This window comes from Spermophilus citellus (genome assembly GCF_964194105.1).
Source record: "Spermophilus citellus genome assembly, chromosome: 3".
Lineage (NCBI taxonomy): Eukaryota > Metazoa > Chordata > Mammalia > Rodentia > Sciuridae > Spermophilus > Spermophilus citellus.
In genome coordinates, this window is record NC_138184.1 from 50915930 (window position 1) to 50934481 (window position 18552).

The following is an 18552-nucleotide window of genomic DNA, read 5'->3' on the forward strand; positions in this document are numbered from 1 at the left end:
TCAGTGGCTCTGCAGATGGCAGGAAGGGGCAGAGCAGGGCACGGGGCTTGGGATGGGTGTACCTTGCTCGCGGTAGCAGTAGGCATCCCAGGGCTCTGATAGGTTCTTGCGGACGCCCAGGCTGACTACACCCACCCGACCATCACCACAGTCGGCGGCAGGGAAGACGACAGGGTGGGCAGCACAGCCATTGGCCAGCCAGCCCATAAGACACAGGTGGAAGCCCAACTGTAGCGGCAGGAGGGGACACTGAGACCCAAGGCCCAACTTGGGCCCTCAGGCTTAGCTCCAACCCCTGAGCCCCACATACCTGCTGGGCAGCAGAGAGTTGAGAGACAGAAGCAAGGACAGCTCCCTGGTCCGCACAGGCTGCCTGAGCCTCTGAGAAGTTCAGGCCATAAGGGCCGCTGGTGGCCTGGAGGTGGAAGACACCTGCCCGCTTTTCTGCAAGAGGGAAAGTGCATGGTCAGCTGGCTCCAGCTCAGAGATAAAGCAGGGTGCTAGGAGGAGGGCAGGGGGACACACCCTGAAAATGTAGGTCAGTGCACACAGCATCCATGTGGCAGGGTGACGGGTGACCCAAACAGCGGTCCACAGGCGGCGCAGCTTCCTCCAGACACTGCAGTCCGTCGCCCACATAGCCTGCATGGCACTCACAGCGACGTGTGTTCTGGGATCAGACAACATAGATGTCCTTCAGAGACGGTGGGAATGAACAGTGGGGCCTCTGCCCCCGATTTCTTGGCTCCCACCCCTGCTTACTGGGCCAGTGTTGAGACAGTCGGCATGCTCACTGCAGCCTCCATGGTGGCCATCTGCACAGGGATTGCGGGCCCGACAGCTCCAACCATCACCCTCATAGTCAGGCAGGCAGACACAGGTGACCACTGTGCCCACCTGGCTGCAGTTGGCATGTTCGCTGCAGCCACCACGCCCATCCTGGCACAGGTCTGCCACTGGGAAGCAGGGAGAGAGGAGTTGAACCAGGTGCCTGGGGGTAATGGGGACATCCCCCCTGCACCTCCTCAGCCAGCTGCTTACCTGTGCACACACGGCCGTCGCCTTCATAGCCTAGACTGCACTCACAGCTGTTGCCCGCACGGCACATGGCCTGGGGTGCACAGGGTGGAGTACACACAGGCTGCAGCTCTGTCCCCCAGGGCCCATCCCCATATGACCAGGTCAGTAGCTGCCCTCTTGGCCTCCACCTGTCCCACCCATCTTCAGTGCCTCCACCTGAGTGTGCAGGTGCGTACAAGTGCAGGGAGACACAAGCATGAGGGCCACTCACCCAGCTGCACCTCACATCGTGGCCCAGTCCAGCCTTCATCACAGAAGCAGGAGCCAGAGCCCCCCAGGCCCTCGTCACAGCGGCCATGGGAGGTGCAGCTGCAGGCTGGAGAGAGGAACAAGCAGGATGATGAAGGATGGCACACTGGCCAAGGGATCAGGGCAGGGCAGAGCAGGGATGGCCCACCTTGGCATTGGGGTCCAAAGAAACCTGGGGTGCACAGTTCACAGGCTGTCCCTGTAAAACCTAAATGGCATCTACACCGTCCACTGCCACTCATGCCATCTAGGCACACACCATGACCATTACAGGGGCTTCTGGGGCTGCCAGGACAAGCTAGAGGAAGGGGTGGGAGAAGAGTGGTGAGGCCAGGGGCTCTTATCAGAACACTCACCCATGCAGCCGAGCCCTACCATCTGTCCCCCACCCTGTAGCAACCAAGACTCATCAACACCAATCCACTCACATCCCCACACTGCTGTGAACCTTCTAGGTGCCTGGAGAACATCCAGACCCTTTAACACTCCCCACCAGGTCCTGTGCCCTCTACACACCACCCCTCACTTTTTTTTTTTTTTTTGGACTCAAGGCACTTAACCACTGAGCCACATCCACAGCCCTTTTCATTTTTTTTTTTTTGAATTTTTAATATTTTTTTAGTTTTTGGCGGACACAACATCCCTGTTTGTATGCGTTGCTGAGGATCGAACCCAGGCCACACGCATGCCAGGCGAGCACGCCACCGCTTGAGCCACATCCCCAGCCCCCTTTTTATATTTTGAGACAGGGTCTTGCTGAGTTGCTGAGGCTGGCTTTGAACTCCCAATCTTCCTGCCTCAGCCTCCTGAGCTGCTAGGATTACAGGTGTGGGCCACCAGGCCCTGCTCATGCCACCTCTTTGAGCATTCCCTCTAGTGAAATCTTTTGGGATCCAGACCTCCCCTACCCTGGAGCACAGCAATAACCTTCCCAGGGATAATGACCAGTCTTGCCGTTGGCTCTCTCAAGGGCTGGGGGAGCCAGACCAGTGTCTATAAGCTCAAGGCACATACCTTGGCACTCGCTGCCATAGTGACCAGGGCAGCAGCTGGGTACCCATGTGGTGGTGACACAGTTGCGGTGGCAGCCCCTGCTCTTGCCTTGGGGATGGCTCCAGAAGCTGGGCCGCACCCAGATGTTGCCAAGTGCCAGGGAATGCAGGGAAGGGCTCGACCATAATTTTGCGTAGTAGCGCCAGCAGGTCTCAGGGCTGCCCTGGGCCAAGAAGAGTCGGGCCACAGACACTCTGAACTTAGTGGTCCCTGTTCCCTGCCCATTCCCCAATTGGCCCTTAGCACCTTACCTGCTCCCACGAGCCCTCAGGACAAGGTGGCTCCAGGCCACAGATGCTGCAAGTCTTCTGGAAGGGATGAAGGCCAATACCATAAGGTGAGGTGGATACACAAAATAGGTAGGCCTGAGCCCCTGCCCATTCACCTCTGGTCTGTGGCATCCCTCACCAGTCGTAATGGCCGGGTTTCAAAGCGATCACAGCGGGCACCAAGACCAGGTGGCTCTAGTAGCTGGTCAATGCCATAGGCCAGGCCACCTTCAAAGGGCATATGCCGCTGCACAATGCGGGCATTATCCTCACCCACCATGAGCTCACCCTGCAGGGGGAGGATGTGGAGCACATGGGCATCACAGGGGTACTGCAGCCCCTCTGTCCCTCCTGCTTCCCCCATCCAAACCCCCTTCCCAGACTCACAGGCCTAGCACGACTGCAGGAGAAGGAGATGGGGGTCCCATGCATGGTTCGGAGTGAACCAAGGTTGGGCATGTCAGATGCCAAGGCCTGGACAAATGAAGCCACAGTTGAAGCTGGGCAGGCAGGATGAGCTGCAGCAGTGGGAACTGAGCTCTGGAGCTGTACCCACCTCAACATTGCGGATCACATGGCCCCGCAGAATAGCTGCCAACTTATCACGGTGGTCCTCATGGTATAACCAGGCCTGCCGATCAGGAGGCAGGGCTTGCAGGGCAGAATCTGTGGGCCACAGCATTGTGAGGGGCCTGTGGGACACATCTCGAAGCATGGGCAGGAGGCCAGCCACCTGGTGAGTTAGAGCAGAAGCGTGGCTGCCACAGACTGGTGGAGGTAGAGACAGGGGGCTAGATCACAAAGACTAGGAATGGGTTCCAGAGACCCGGGCCAGGCAGCCTTCCCACTAGCCACCCTAGGCTGCAGCCAACCCAGGTTGAGAGTCCAAGACCCCAGTCGATGCCTGAAATCAGGGATAGTACAGAATCCTATGTACACTGCTTTTTCCTAAACATATGAGATAGTTTAATTTGTAAACTAGCCTCAGTAAGACATTAGCAATAGAATAATTGTTACACTGTAATAAGTTCTTTAAAATTTGTGAGTTGTTCTGGGTGTGGTGGTGCACCCCTGTAATCCTGGTGGCTCAGGAGGCTGAGGCAGGAGGATCTTGAGTTCAAAGCCAGTCTCAGCAACTTAGTGAGGTGCTAAGCAACTCTGTGAGACCCCATCTCTAAACAAAATACAACAAAGGACTGGGGATGTGGATCAGTGGCTAAATGCCCCTAGGTTCAAACCCTAGTACCAAACTATCAAAAAACTTGAATTGTTTATTTCTGAGATTTTTCCATTTAATATTTTTAGACTGCAATTGCCCATAGTCAACTGAAAATGCCCAAAGTGAAACCACAAACGGGGACACTACTACATGTAGTCACACTTGCAGGCACCCTGAGTGTGCACACTTCTCAAGTCTGCAGGCTCACAAGCACAGATGGGTCCGTACCGGAAAGGCCCTGCACACAGGTGTGTTCTGTGCTCAAGGCACTTCTTAGGGGAAGGGAAGCGCACACACAGTTGCACACATACACACAGTGACAGGCACGCACACACACGAAGTACCGTCACAAGGTGGCTGAAGATCTTGTAACCAAAGCTCTCAGCAGCGTCGGTGACATTTCTCTGCAGAAAGGCGCTCATGAGCAGCTGGTCAGGAGGATGCAAGTATCCCAGCCCTAGCCACTCCCCCAGCCCCCCACCCCCGCCTCTGGCGCTCAGGCCTACCGGAGGGCTCGGGATTGGGGTGGCATCAGGCTCCCAGTGTAGTACTTCTGGCGGAAGCAGCACGCGGTCGATGAAGTGCAGGATGCCGTTCACTGCTTCGTGGTCGCTGCTTACTACACGCGCGAAGTCGTTGAGGTATATGCTGCCCTGGGGGCGGGGCAGATTGCATAGGGGCGGGCCTGGGGCTGAACGAAGCAGCTGACAGGGTGCTCTGGAGCTGTGGGTGGGGCCTGAGCAGAGCCTGGGTTGGGCAAATCTTGGGTTTGGGACTGAGGCCGAAGGTGGGCGGGGCTAGGGGTGGAGTCAAGGCCGGGTGCTGGGCTCCAGACCCTTAGAAACAAATGCCAAAGACTCATTGCAGGTTGGAAGAGCAGCACTAAGCCCTGTTAGGATCCAAAGTACTGGGGCTGAAAACAGGCTCATGGGAGAGGGTGGGCAAGAACTGGGCTGGGCTAATCTCCCTCTCTTTGAAGTGCCCACTGGCTGGGTGTTAAGCAAAGGGCATCAGGGCATAGGCCCTGGCATGAAAGGGCCAATCCTGAGCCTAGGGGTCAACCCTGTAGGGGGAGGGATGAAATGGGGCTCACCTCCCTCTCGCTGAAGCGCAGGGTGTGCCCAGAGAGTGCTGTGGCGTAGCCCTGGTCCAGCAGCTCCTGGGTGTGAAGCTGCTGGCAGCCAACCACGTGGTAGCGGAACACAAGCTGGCGATTTGCCCGAATCCGAGCCAGCTCATTCTAGAATAGAGTCGGGAGGGTGGGAGGAGCCATATTCCCACCTCTGCCCCCGTAGTACTCATCCCTCCCTGGACTCACTCCTGGGACAGCATACTTGCGACAGGTTGGTCATTAGATCTGCTTGTGGAACGAAGACTGTGAAAGGCCCGTTTCCCTTGAGCTCCGTGTATTCCTGGGGAGGTGGGGGGGAGGGCAGCTTGAATGGAAGAGTAGCAACTTGGGACCAATCTGGGGCTTCCACAAATCTCGTGGGAGACTTGATCTCTGAGAGGCCAGACCAACTAAATCCCTGACCACATGGGAACATTGAAGCCCAGAGACAGGTGGTACCCTGCAGGTCACAGAGGCCCAAGCTGGTTACTCACCAGGAGATGGCGGCTGAAGAACGAGGCATGCTTGTCCCGAAAGAGCTCCTGAGGGAGCGAGGATCAGTTCAGATTTGGGGTGGCCCCCATTCAGGGCCTGGTGCCTGCCCCAGCACCTGCAGCCCAAAGTCTGGCCAAGGCAGAAATGAAAGGAAAGCCAGGGGAGTGGGATCTGAGCTGGGGTCAGAATCAGTTTCATGTGTCATAGCTAAGATGAGACCCAAGAGGGGGCAGGGACAGGGTCTGGTCAAGGCCATGATTAGGATCCAATCCAGGGTCTAAGCCAAGATTGTATTTCAGGTCCATGGGGCATGTCAAGATGAGGTCAGGGTCAGATTTGAGCATCATTACCAGGTTGAGGCGGGCACGGCAGGTGAAGCCATCTCCCACAGTTTGGATTCTGTTACAGGTGCATGTCCTCTGGCCATCGCCTGTGCTTTTGCATGTGGCATAAGGGCTGCAGCCTCCATTGTTCTGCGGCAGGAATAGGAAAGGGAGGCATCAGTGTCTTCCAAGACTCCTCTGTCACCCATAGCTCTAGAGAAGAGGCCTGTCCAATTCCCAAAGTCCTATTTCCAACCAATGAGCCAAATTGGAGCTTGGGGAAAGGTTATCCACCCTACAGAGACTTGGGGGACCCTTCTGGGTGTGAGGAGGACTGCTTTCTGTCTCAGACCCCTTTTCACCCTGTGAAATGTGTTAACTTGACGCCTGACCTGGGAGCAGGGGTCCAGAAGATCACAGGTCCGGATGCCATCTCCACTGTAACCCTCATGACAGCTGCAGGAGACCTGTCCCAAAGCCTGATCAGTGAGGCTGCCTGGGGGCAAGAGCTGGCCTGTGCCCTGGATGAAAGGGTCACCCCCTCCCCAGGCCTTATGGGGGAATGCACAGCCCAGGCCCCGCCCAGCATGCTGACCTGCTGGGGACCTGTGGGGATGCATTCGGCATGAATGTGACAGCCCCCATTTCGGATAAGACAGCTGTTAATTTCTAGGGGAAAAGACACTGGAATGAGGGGTGGTGCTGACTCCTCCTTCATCTTTCCATCAGGTGCTCAGCTTCTTGCCTCTCTGGGTCCCACACAGTGCATGCCCTTCAATTCTTCCTAGTTGACCTCAAACTGCTGACTTCAGAGCCCTGGCCCCACAAGCATGCAGGTTGGGAGTCTCAGCCTCACCCTGACACAGCTCCCCGTCGCCCGTGTAACCATCCTGGCAGGTGCACGTCCGCTGCCCAGGTGCCACCTTGGTGCAGTTGGCGTGGGGGGAGCAGCCCCCATGGCCATTGGCACAGGGGTCCACCTCTAGGGGTAGATGGTTCCAGAGGTTGAGAGGAGCAGGCATGGGACAGGGGTGGAGCAGGAGAAAAGAAAAATGTCAGAGACGGGTAAGATCTGAGATGGGACAGTGATGGCAGGGGGCTTTGTGGGGACCACCACCCCCAGCATTTCAGAGAGGGGCCCAGGGCACACATGTGGCTGGACCTGAGCAATAGCTGCCATTGCCTGAGTAGCCTGCAGCGCAGACGCAGGTCGGGGGTCCAGTGGAGTTCTGTATGCAGCTGGGAGAGGTGGCCATGGCTCAGCCTCTGCCCAGCCCTGCTCCGACCCAATTCCCACCCCCTCACCCCCTGTCCCAGGTTAGGTAACTCACTTGGCATTGGGATCGCACTTCTTGGGGCACTGAGGGCCAACGATTTCTGGGGGCAGGAGGAAGGTTCTGGTCATTCAGACAGGAACTGCCTCTCCAATGTCCCTACACCCCTTGGGGACCCACTCACTCTGGTCGCAGCGGAGGCCTTGCCAGCCCACGTTACAGACACAGCTTCCGTCTCCTTGCAGCCCCTCCTGGCACATCCCGTGGGCACAGTCACACACTGGGAGAGGGATGAGAGAGGACAGGAGTTATCCGGTGTTTCCAGCCTGCTCCTGCCAGGGTCCCCAACCTACTCTCCTCTCCCAGGTGCCCAGCACCCTGCCCCTCTCATCCTTACCTCCAGCGCAGGAGGGCCCATAGCGGCCCAGCTCGCACATCTCGCAGGCGGTTCCGTGGAAGCCCTCGTGACAGCGGCACTCCCCACTGCCCAGGAGCCTGTCCTGGCACTGCCCGTGGCCCGAGCACACACCACCCAGACCCCCTGGGCATGGCTCGCATAGTATCCCAAAGAAGCCGGGACAGCAGTCAGGCACCTGCAAGGGTCAGGGAACGGGAAGGAAATGGGGAGGGAGGGAGATGGCGAGCACAGGCCAGACGTCAGGGGGAAGGGAAAGGTGGGGGGCATGTTGGGGCCACAGGCCCACATAGTACAGCAACTGGGACCAAAGACTGGGTGGTGGGCAGATCAGAGCTGAAAGGGGCATGAGAGCTTCTTCTACAGCACCCCCTGGCGGGGGCAGGATGGAGATTCAAGCAGGGGAGGACTGCACCTGGGTCCCACAATGAGAAGTGAAGCCCGGCCTCTGCTAGGGTGTGGTTGGCAGGGTCACTTCAGGGTTGAGCCTTTCTCCCTCTCCCCATCTCCATACCCCAGGAAGATGGACACAGTGATAAACACTAGCCTCTGATTTGAACATCTCTCCCTTTCCTTTCCTCAAGTCACTCTTGCTTCATGGGCCTCATCCTAGACCCAGCCTTGCCTCTTTTTTTTTTTTTTCCTTTTTTTTTTAGTACCAGAGATTAAACCCGTGGCATTTAACCACTGAGCCACATCCCCAGGCCTTTTTATATTTTACTTAGAGACAGGGTCTCATTAACTTGCTTAGGGCCTTGCTAATTTGCTGAGGCTGGCTTTGAACTTGCCATCCTCCTGCCTTGGCCTCCTGAGCAGCACCACCATGCCTGGTTTCTGCCTCTGCTCTTAGCAGTCCTGGTTTGTCCCCTGGGTCCCCGTTCCCACTGTCCAAAGGCTTGGGGTGGGGGGAACTTCAGGACAAACCTGAATCTTCTTGACACATGTGTAAGAACAGCCCCGGGAGAAGGAGAAGCCTGATCTGTAGACACAGCTCTTCCTGGGTGTGTCCTGCAAGTGGGGACAGGCAGGAGGGGTCAGACAGTGGCTTGGGCGAGGTCAGGACAGTGAATGAGGAGACAGATAATTGGATTTCAGGGATCTGAGTAGGTGAGACAGACAGCCCAGCAGGGGAGCAGAAGATGCAAAAGGGACAAAGGAGATATATATGGGGTGGGGCCACAGGATTGAGGCCTCCAAGAAGCAGGACTGCACAAGGCTGCACAGCGGGACAGGCTGGGACAGGCAGGGCCAGGCTTGGCCAGGCTGGGCCACAGGGCCTCCACCGGGAAGGCTGGCTGCTATCAATCCAGGTCCCCACACATGGGCTGAAGACAACAAAGCAGGGACAGAGCTGCTCCAAGCCCATCCCACCTGCAGCTGGAAGCCCCGAGTACAGCGGAACTTCCCGGTACAGTTTATGCATTTCTCCTGCAGAGAGGAAGAGTGGGATGTCAGTTGGTCCAGAGTGGGACCCCCAAATGTACCACCTTTCCTCCAGGGCCAACTGACCAAGTGTCCCTCCCTGTCAGCCAGGCCAATCGGCAGGCCCCTGCCATTTTTATTTTTCACTTTTTGCAGTACCAGGGACTGAATCCAGGGATGCTCTACCACTGAGCTACAGCAAGTCTCACTATGTTTCCCAAGTTGGGCTCCAATTTGGGATCCTCCTGCCTCAGCCTCCCAAGTAACTGGGATTATAGGAATGAGCCACTGTGCCCATTCACCCGCTACTCTTAATGTCCTCCCACTGCCCTCCCTCTAGCCCCAGCCTCTCACCCTCAGGGCCTCTGCATGGCTGTGTAGACAGCGGCTTGAGCCCACTGTCAGGACGCCAGACAGGCCAAACAGCGAGCTGCCAGGGGCCTCCAGCAAAGGGCCTTCCAGCGGCACATGGTTCACCTCAGGCTGAGAAGCGAGACAAAAATTTGAATCTACCCACCCCACCACCATCCTCATGCTGGTGGCTTATAAAGCCATGACACACTCCAAGGCAGGGGGAGCACCTCCAAGGCGGCGGGGAGGACCTCCAAGGATGGGGGGAATCTCCCTGGAGCAGAGGAAGGGGGCTCCTAGTAGGAACAACTCCAGAGAAGCAGTCTTCAAGAGTAGAGTCCCCAAGAAGGGTCTCCTTGCCCATTGCCCCTCAAACCTGGCCACTGTGGTTGTAGAAGACGAGCCAGTGGGCGGGGCCCAGGAGGGAGTTGCGGTGTCCCCCCTTCCGCAGGGCTTCCACAGAGAGTGCCTCCCCCAGGATCACATGGTGTCGCACTGTGTCTGCATTCTGGGGTGGGAGAAGGCATGAGCTCAGAGGGTTTGGGACTCTGGAGTCTCCTGGACATCATGCTGTTCCCACTGTGTCCCTCTGCTGTGGCATGGGAAGCTTGCCCTCTGTGCCCTCACCCTCCGCCTTCAGTCACCCTATCCTCACAGCCTCACCAAGCTGCTGCCATTGCTCTGGGCCTCCAGGGAGCCGTTTGTGGGCACAAAGATGGTGTAAGCAGTGGCAGCCTCGATCTGGGGCACCAAGCCATGGCGCTAGGGACAGGGGACAGGGATAGGCACATTAGTCTTCAGTCCTGATGCTGAGAGCCAGCCTGTCCCCTCCAGACCTGGGCAAGGTGACCCTGAGCAGGCAGCCCCAATGCTGGCCTCCCCTACCTGCAGAAGCTCCCGAAAGAGGCGGAAGGCAGGTACCAGGTCCAGCTGCTGGAGCAACCCCTGCCCACCTTGCACATCAGCTCGGGAAGGCAACAAGACCTGGGGTAGAGCACGAGGGGCTGGTTAGTGTTGTTGCTCTGTGGCTTGCCTGGGAGGCCTTCCGCACACATGCTCCTCCTGCTATACCTGGCTGAGGATGTGTAGGACACCATTGGTGGCGAGGAGGTCAGCTACATCCACGCTGGAGTTCTGCACCCAGACCCTCTAGAAGGCAGCAGGCAGAGCTCAGTGCCAAGCACCCCCGTCTGGCCTGCAACCCTCAATGCAAGCTCTAGCAGGTGGGTGTGCAGACCCCCCACTAGGGCCCATGATGAAAGGCACAGGTATGTGGCAGAGGCACAGACAGGCAGCCCCTCACAGGGTAATCACTGCTGGCCACCAAACACACTGCAAGGTGTCCTGAGCACATCCTCTGAGCCCAGCTCTGAGAAGGGGAAGGGGACCCAATCTCAGTCTCATGCCCTGAGTGTGCTGGTCTGGGGGAGCCTGTGACCACTCAAGCTCCCTCCCATGGCCTGCCTTGTCACCTCTTCTGCCAGGGTTCATCTCATACCCCACTGATGTTGCGAATCTCCCAGCGTGTGGTAGGGTCCAAGGTGGTCACATTTTGTCTGTCCAGTCGGGCTAGCTCCTCCTCAGAGAGAACACCCTGGAGAAAATGGGCCCTGAGGAAGGCATAGTTAGGAGGGACATAAAGCCCGATTAGTATGACATATAGAGATCCTTGGAACAGGGTCCCTCCCAACAGGTGGACACATACCAGGCCAAAAACCCAATTCTCCTCCACCTCTCCTGGGAGACCCACACAGAAGGACCCTCCTGTGGCCTGGCCTAGCTGTGGCTGTCCTACCTGACTAGGTGTGGTAGCATCTTCGGCTGCAGCCAGAAGGCCCGGTCCTCGGGGTTCAGCCTACGGATGGCAGACTCAGAGGGCACCAGGGCTGTGACTTGGCCATTGGCAGGAAGAGTGATGCTGGCATTCTGCACACAGTGAGGGGATGGGGGGTGATGGAAGCAGCAGCATCTAGAGACTACCTGCCCCACCTGGCACTTGGTGATGTTGGGTGACATCTAGGAAGCCTACTGGATTTGAGCCCCAACCCAGCATACTACCTGGAACCACTGGGAGAAGGCGGAGAAGTGGGCGTTGGCCTGGAGTTCCTAAGGGGAGGGAAAGGGCCCAGGTTATGCACTTGAGGGCAAATCCAAGTCTCCCCCCAACAAAAGGCTCTGAGCACCACCCCTTTCCCACCCCAGGCCCAGGGGGAAAGAGAAAAATGAATCTGTGCATCACCTACCCGGATGATGTCTCCATAACAACTAAGACCATCACCTCCAAACCCAGGGGGGCATTTGCAGATCCGCTGACCTCCCCCCACTGCCTGGCAGGTGGCCTGGTGGGGATGGGGGACAGAGAGACAAACCCTCCATTTAGTACTCAGAAGGCAGGCTGGACACCACCCAACCCCTGCCTTTTTTTTTTTTTTTTAGTACCAGGGATTGAACCCAGGGGCACTTAACCACTGAGTCACATTTGTAGTCCTTTTTATTTTTTATTTAGGGTCTCACTGAGTTGCTTAAGGCCTTCCTAAATTGCCAAGGCTGCCTTTGAACTCTCCAGCCTCCTGAGCCGCTGGGATTACAGGCGTGTGCCACTGCACTGGATTCTCTGTTTGTCCTTATCATCCATCTCCTCTCTGCCTGTCTAGCCACCTGGCACCACCATCTCCTTCTCCAGCCATCCTGTCTGAGCACATGGAGCACCAGGAGTGGATCTAGCCCTATTCCTCAAGATTACTGAGCATTTGACACAAGAATGACCTGCCTATGATGACTGTGGGTGGGGCGGGTAGGGAGACCAGGGCTAGGGAGTGCCCTGGCTGAGAGCAGGAGGAGCTAGCCAAGCCACAGGATCGTCATAGTGTGGGGCAGAACAAGGTCAGGGAACAGTGAGGAGCTTGGATGGTCTGAGGAACAAGGAACAGGGAATAAGATGGCGCAGAAAGAGGAGGCCGGGCGGGGCCTGTGGCTTGATAGGGAAACATGAAGGGTTTATCCTGTGACTGGGCAAAGAGGGTGATTTGGGGTTTAGAAAAAACCTGATTCTGACAGTAGGCAGAGATACTGAGAGGAAGTGAGTTGCAGCCAGACCCAACCCAGAGAGCCTCCCCAGGGCTCTGAGCCCTTGACCCTCTCACCAGGCCATGACAGCCACCGTTGCCTGCCCGACAGGGGTCGATGGGGCTGCACTCATAGCCGTCCCCGGCGAAGCCCAGCTTGCAGGTGCATCGGCTCTGGGGAGATCAGGGAACAAAGGCTTTGTCCGGTCATGAGCCCCCCAACTGTTTCCTCAACTCCCTGGCTCTTGCAGGGTGCTGCTCCCCAGAGAGGCCCACCCAGACCACAACCCTATTTGGAGCTTCATACTCCAGACTGTCTCTCAGGAAGGCATCAGGAGGGAAGCATCTGGAGAGATTCAGTGTCCCTCTGCATACAGAGTCCTGCCAGGGTCATTGAGGTCGGTCACTTGTGGCAAGAGGGCAGGCAGGTAGGTGTCTACCAATGCCAGCCCCAGGGACGGCAGCTTGAAGTCCAGCCATCTCTTGCCACCCTGATTAGCTGTCTGGTCCCTCCCACTAAATACCAAGTCCCTTGGACTCATCCACACTGCAGGTGAGTGACAGGTAGGACACCCCAGATCTCAACTGTCTTTAGAGGCAAATTGGAAGTATCTAAACCTGCTTCTTTTCTGCGGGGTAGGGAGTACCGGGGATTGAACTCAGGGACACTCGACCACTAGGCCACATCCCCAGCCCTATTTTGAATTTTATTTAGAAACAGGGTATCACTGAGTTGCTTGGCACCTCACTTTTGCTTAGGCTGGCTCTGAACTCACGATCCTCCCGTCTCAGCCTCCCAAGCTGCTGGGATTACAGGCATGCACCACTGCGCCCAGCTCAGTTCTGTATTTTAAGGCTCCTGAAGGGATTCAGTGTTTCAGGCCTTATTTATACTCATCTGTGTTCCACCGCCAAGGCCTAATAGACTGGTGGCCCAAAAGCCACTGTGGAATAGGGAGGACAGGGAATACCATGCGTTCTTACACAAGATTGACCAGCCAGGCCTGGCTTCCAAAGTGGCACATCCAGTTCCCCCATCCCCAGTACTGGGGATTGAACCCAGGGGCACCCTACCACTGAGCTACATCCCCAGGCTTTTTTATCTTGAGATAGAATCTCACTCTGCACCTGAGGTTCCAGACCTTGAACTTGAATTTGGAATGGATGTCCCTGCAGTCCAATGGGAACAGCCCAGTCCCCCCAGCCACCCTGCTGTGCCTCACCTGCCCAGGGCCCACGTAGCTGCAGAGAGCATCAGCATGGCAGCCACCTCGAGTGTCCAGCCCACACTCATCAATGGCTACACAGACACGGCCATCCCCACTCCAGCCCCTGTGGCACGTGCAATGGTAGGTGCCCTTGTCACCAGGCACACACTCAGCCTGCAAGAGGCATGGATAAGTGACTCAGGGATGTGAGGCCACAGGTGGAGGTCCAGGGAGTCCCCTCTTGCCCCTGGGTCAGAACTTCAAGGCAGGTGCATAGAAACTGACATTCTCTGAGCAGCCACCACGGTCAGGGCGGGAGCAGGGGTGGCTGCGTGTGCAGGAGTAGCCGTCCCCCTCGAAGCCATCAAGACAGACACACCTAAAGGTGGGTGAAGGAGGGGCCTCCTTGAGACTCGAGAAGAGGCTAGAGGCTGAGCAAACCAATGCACGAGATTCCAGATGGGGAAGAGAGGAAGCAGGAGTCCTCACCGGGCCACACCCTCCTGGCTAACACAGCGGGCATTCGGGTGGCAGTGCTTGGCCAGCCCCGTGGGCCCACAGTCCTCCACCGACTCATTGCAGAAGCGACCTCTGAAGCCCGGGGCACATGTGCCATGCTGGCACACACCCCCACTGCCTGGACGATTGTCACAAAGACCATGAACACAGCCACAGTCTGCAGGAAGGAGAAGGGAACAGAGAACCAAGACAGGAATCAGCACTGGTTGGGAGCCAGGATTAGTTCTGCAGCGGGTAGAGGACTGGGCCACCAGTACGGAGTTGACTTCAGTATTACTAACCCAGAGATCATTCCTGACTCCACTGGCAGGCAGAATGGAATTCTGACCTTTTAATCACCCCATTCTAGCTGCTCTGCCCCCATATTACCATAAGGAAGTTCTCCAGTGTGTCTGACCTAAATCCTGCTTGCTTACGTTAAACCACAGTGCTCTTCCTGGCATGGGTGAAGATGAGGACATCTATTTCTATTCCCAAATCATCTTCTATTCCTTTGGACCTTCATTGCACCTCTCAGGGCCCTGTTTCCCTTCTGGAGATCCCCCAGCCCCCTTTCTGGGCAGATCTTCTTTCTCCCTGGGAGGTGGCCTGGGCCAGGACCACTCACCTTCCTGGCACTGGTCTCCATGCTTGTTTGGGTTAGAGCAGATGTGGCAGGCGAGGCCCTTGTAGTCGGGGAAACAGAGGCAGGCCCCGTTGCCCTGGATCCCGTCACTGCACTGGAGGGTAGGTACACCAAGGATCAGCTGTGGGAGAGGGACTTCCACTTGTCCTCGCCTAACACCCCACTTCCTGGGACTGGCTCTGAGCCCCTTGTGCCCCCAAGATCTCCCTCTGGGAGGGACCTTCAAAGTCTGCAATGCTGCCAAACAAGTAGCCCTTAAAAGGCACCTGGCCCTGGAGGTTTTATGCTCAACCTTGAAACACTCAACTCCTGTGATTCTCCATCACCAGGGGCTGAAGAAGCCCTGATGTCACAAAGTGGCAAAGACAGAACACTGAAGATTACTAACAAAGAGCCTTTTGGAAAATAGATGGAAAAATTTACTGAACAATTTCTAAAAACTTCAAATAATTTTCATTGCCCCAATATAGGGAACTCAAGGGAGGCAGGCTTGGCTCCAGCATGCTATGGCTAGCTTAGGAGGGAACACATTCCCTGGTCTTGCCTGGGGCCAGGGGAGGGACTCACATTGCCTTTGCCGTAGCAGGGGTTGGAGAAGCCTCCAGGACACTGAGTGCATTCAGGCCCAAAAAACCCTTTGCAGCAGCCAAGTTTCTGTAAGAGACAGAGAGTGCCCAAAAGGTCCCAGCCATTCCTCCCTGTTGCCCAGGTCCCTGGTCCCATCTCCAGAGCAAGAAATATGGGGACTTGGTGGTGCCTGTGCCACCACTGAGCTGTGGTACAGCTCCCTGGGGAAGGTGATCTGCTTGGTCCAGCTCACGGGTCCCACGTCCCCCACCTCCCCATGGTGAGCGCCCATATGCCAGGCTCACCGTGACAGTCTGGTTGCAGTACCAGGCACAGCCCTTCTTGAGCACATTGAGCCCCATAGGGTCGTGGATGTAGATACACTCCTTGGGGAAGATGTCCTGGGTGGGCCAGGCAAGGCCAGTCAGCAGGGAGGGGCCTGGGCCACCCCTTCTGCCAGGCAGCCCTGGGCCCAGCACTCCCATCCCTTGGTAGGGGGGCTAGGAAGCCCTGGGCCTCTAAGTATGCCCTGGTCTCCCAGTCCCTTCTCTCCACTGTGACCTGGGGCAGAACCCAGTGGGTAATCCAGAGTTACCCTTGAGGGGTGGACCAAGGGACGCTCACCAGCTTCACACTGTTGGGGGGACACGTGCTGGTGTTCAGGGCTTGGCAGTCCACACAGGAGCCCTGGGCAAGGCATAGAGAGAGTCAGGCGTCATCTATTTATTCAACACACCCTGAGAAAATGACACTGAGCTGAGACCAAGGGATGAGAAAGAGCCAACCACCAGGAGGCCAGGTAGGACTCCAATCAGTGGGAGGAGGGCACGAGTCCGAGGTGGGAAGAGTCCAGCATCCTGGGGAGAGCAGGAGGCCGGGGGAAATGAGGAATGGGCAGTCAGGGGGATAGAGCCTGAGACCACTGCAGGCCCCCGTGGCGGGAAGCTGGGGACGGAGGGTGCAGAGAATGTGTTCATCTTAAAGGCAGAAGCAGTAGGACTGTTGGGGGCTGGATATGGGGAGGACAGGTGGGTCCCTGGGAGTCTATAGCTGGGCCTCAGAGCTGCCCTTGGCCTTAGTGCCTGCTATTTTGTTTTGTTTTGTCTTTTCGTTTTTAGTACTGGGGGGTTGAACCCAGGGCTGCTCTGCCATTGATCCACATCCCCAGGACTTTTTAATTATATTTTGAGACAGTCTGACTAAGTTGAAGAGGCTGGTCTTCAGCTTCTGTTCTCATGCCTCAGCCTCCCAAGCAGCTGGGACTACAGGCTGCACCAGCAATGCCAGGCACCCGCTATGGTTTGAACACAATTGGTCTCCACCGAAGCTCATGTTTTTTTTTTTTCTTTCTTTCTTTCTTTCCTTTTTTGTATCAGGGATTGAACCCAGGGGGACTTAACTACTGAGCCACATACCCCGACCCCCACACTTTAAAAAAAAAATTTTTTTTAAGACAGGGTCTGAGTTGCTTAGGGCTTTGCTAAATTGCCGAGTCTGGCTTTGAACTTGGGATCCCCCTGCCTCAGCCTCCTGAGCTACTGGGATTACAGGCACATGCCACTGCACCTGGCCAGTGCCCCTGCCTCAGAAGATGGTCCCTGGGCCATGCACTGCAGCAGAATGGGTGGGTGTCTTAGTGCCTGGGCTTATGGTATGGGACTCACCACCACGATACTGTACTGGTCCTCACCACAGTGCTTGGGCAGAATGGGCAGGATGGTTGGTGGCAGCAGGATGCCCTCCAGCACGTGGATCACACCGTTGGAAGCCAGCACATCCACTCTCCGCAGAGGGACTCCCTTAGGTCCCAGCAGGATGCGCCCCTGCAGCACAGACCCATCGTGCCACCCTCAGCCCAGCCCTCACCGTTCTGTACACGGAGCATTCCTGCCTCGTGCTTACCCTCCTGGAAGCCCTCCAGCCCTGTAGTGCTGCTCCTGGAGAGAAATCGGCTCCTGCTCCCTCCAGACCCGCCACTGGCATAGTCTTAGGGGCTGGATGACCTGACAATCACCACCAGCCCTCCACCAGACCACTTCTCCAGACCGTGGTGGCTCTCACCTCCTCAGAGATATTCACATTCAGGACCTGGTTTGCCATGGTGAGGACCCGCCCCTTGGAGATGAGTTTTTCTACTGTCAACTAGGACAAGGAGAAAGTGGCTTTAGACTGAGCCCTGGCCACACCTTGCCCAGGTGACACACAGCTACCCCTTTGCCTCCAGACTCTCCTCTGTGCTATGATGTCCAGATGGAAGGAGAGCAGGAGGACGGGGGACCATGACCCAGGGACAGCCAACCTTCCCCACCTGGGGGCCCAGCCAAGGTCCTCCAGGGGAGGACCACTCACCTGGCCGTGGTTGTAGATGTGGTACCTCACCAGCTCCTGCAGTTTGGAGAGACCCTGGCAGGGAAGAAGGAATTTGGCTCGTGGAGGCCCCGTGGGAAGGGTGGAGGCCCCATAGCCACAGCCCCTGTTTACTGCCAAGCTTACTGCCGTGAAGAGGTAGATGAGACGGCCATCGCGCAGGCTGTCCACTGCCTCGTTGCTTGGAACGAAGACTGTGAAGGGCCCGGGCCCATCCAGGATGGAGGGCAGCCCACAGTTCTGCAGAAGGGGGAGGGAAGCTCAGGGGGTCCAAGGGCCAGCCTCTGCCTCAGGAGACCTGCGGCCCTCAGCCTGCAAGGTGCTCCGGCCACGTCCATAGAAGATGTGGACGATGGGTCCAAGCTGCCACGGAACCCCAGGAGGGCAGTGGACAGGCTCCAGGATACAGGGTTATGGCGGCAAAGGCCATGCTAGTGTGAAACCCCAGAGCACTATGGGGCAGGTTCTCCTGGCCCAGAAACCTAGATGGGCTAGGACACCTTCCCCCAGCTCACCTCCAGGATGATTTCAAACCGGCTGAAGACCTCAGTGGAGGCCAGGATCTGGCCAATGGTTTTCTGCTGGGAGGAATCTTCATGAGGACCCTAGAGAAGGGTGAGGCTGCTTCAGCCCAAGGGAGGGGGAAGTGCATCCCACCTGCCCAGAGCTGCCCCTAACCCTACAGGGCTTGGAGATCACATAGCAGCATGGGGTGGGGAGAAGAGGGTGTTGGCTTACCTTGGGGTCCCTGGACATCCCAGGTGGGAGCTCCCACCGCAGGTAACTGACTACATGGAAGATACCGTTGGCTGCTAGGTAGTTGGGCTTTTGGATGTTGAACGTCTTCTGGGGCTGGTCTTTGTATACGAAGCTGTATCTCTGATGAGACGCCAGATACCTGCTAGACCCCACATGCAGCCCTCTGTCCCATCCCAACACC

At 56.9% G+C, this 18552-nt stretch overlaps 1 protein-coding gene across 6 annotated transcripts in view; it reads right to left on the reverse strand.

The window, feature by feature from the left end:
* Positions 1–18552, reverse strand: part of STAB1 (stabilin 1) — a 28950-nt gene that overhangs the window by 1369 nt on the left and 9029 nt on the right. For 3 of the 6 annotated variants that reach the window (XR_014020823.1, XM_081283940.1, XM_081283939.1), the window contains 50 exons: positions 18351–18491; positions 18128–18217; positions 17739–17852; positions 17595–17648; positions 17307–17387; positions 16910–17068; positions 15870–15932; positions 15551–15646; positions 15246–15332; positions 14661–14772; positions 14024–14210; positions 13820–13913; positions 13550–13708; positions 12405–12500; positions 11505–11600; positions 11320–11367; positions 11057–11187; positions 10760–10871; positions 10333–10410; positions 10147–10245; positions 9925–10023; positions 9638–9769; positions 9265–9393; positions 8860–8916; positions 8413–8496; positions 7471–7666; positions 7258–7353; positions 7131–7176; positions 6962–7038; positions 6656–6781; positions 6395–6468; positions 6192–6266; positions 5827–5949; positions 5476–5523; positions 5205–5282; positions 4964–5110; positions 4377–4523; positions 4215–4274; positions 3208–3384; positions 3039–3125; positions 2791–2940; positions 2634–2690; positions 2344–2545; positions 1478–1627; positions 1292–1396; positions 1042–1149; positions 763–956; positions 526–670; positions 311–444; positions 63–228 (listed from right to left, as the gene is read on the reverse strand). Coding sequence is in view for 4 of the 6 variants with exons in the window: in XM_081283940.1 (XP_081140066.1) it covers positions 63–228; positions 311–444; positions 526–670; positions 763–956; positions 1042–1149; positions 1292–1396; positions 1478–1627; positions 2344–2545; positions 2634–2690; positions 2791–2940; positions 3039–3125; positions 3208–3384; positions 4215–4274; positions 4377–4523; positions 4964–5110; positions 5205–5282; positions 5476–5523; positions 5827–5949; positions 6192–6266; positions 6395–6468; positions 6656–6781; positions 6962–7038; positions 7131–7176; positions 7258–7353; positions 7471–7666; positions 8413–8496; positions 8860–8916; positions 9265–9393; positions 9638–9769; positions 9925–10023; positions 10147–10245; positions 10333–10410; positions 10760–10871; positions 11057–11187; positions 11320–11367; positions 11505–11600; positions 12405–12500; positions 13550–13708; positions 13820–13913; positions 14024–14210; positions 14661–14772; positions 15246–15332; positions 15551–15646; positions 15870–15932; positions 16910–17068; positions 17307–17387; positions 17595–17648; positions 17739–17852; positions 18128–18217; positions 18351–18491 (5566 nt within the window). In the remaining 2 variants the exon portion in view is untranslated. Of the gene's footprint in view, positions 1–62; positions 229–310; positions 445–525; positions 671–762; positions 957–1041; positions 1150–1291; positions 1397–1477; positions 1628–2343; positions 2546–2633; positions 2691–2790; positions 2941–3038; positions 3126–3207; positions 3385–4214; positions 4275–4376; positions 4524–4963; positions 5111–5204; positions 5283–5475; positions 5524–5826; positions 5950–6191; positions 6267–6394; positions 6469–6655; positions 6782–6961; positions 7039–7130; positions 7177–7257; positions 7354–7470; positions 7667–8412; positions 8497–8859; positions 8917–9264; positions 9394–9637; positions 9770–9924; positions 10024–10146; positions 10246–10332; positions 10411–10759; positions 10872–11056; positions 11188–11319; positions 11368–11504; positions 11601–12404; positions 12501–13549; positions 13709–13819; positions 13914–14023; positions 14211–14660; positions 14773–15245; positions 15333–15550; positions 15647–15869; positions 15933–16909; positions 17069–17306; positions 17388–17594; positions 17649–17738; positions 17853–18127; positions 18218–18350; positions 18492–18552 lie in introns of those variants that run through there. The other 3 variants (XR_014020824.1, XM_081283941.1, XM_081283942.1) reach the window with 2 other exon arrangements.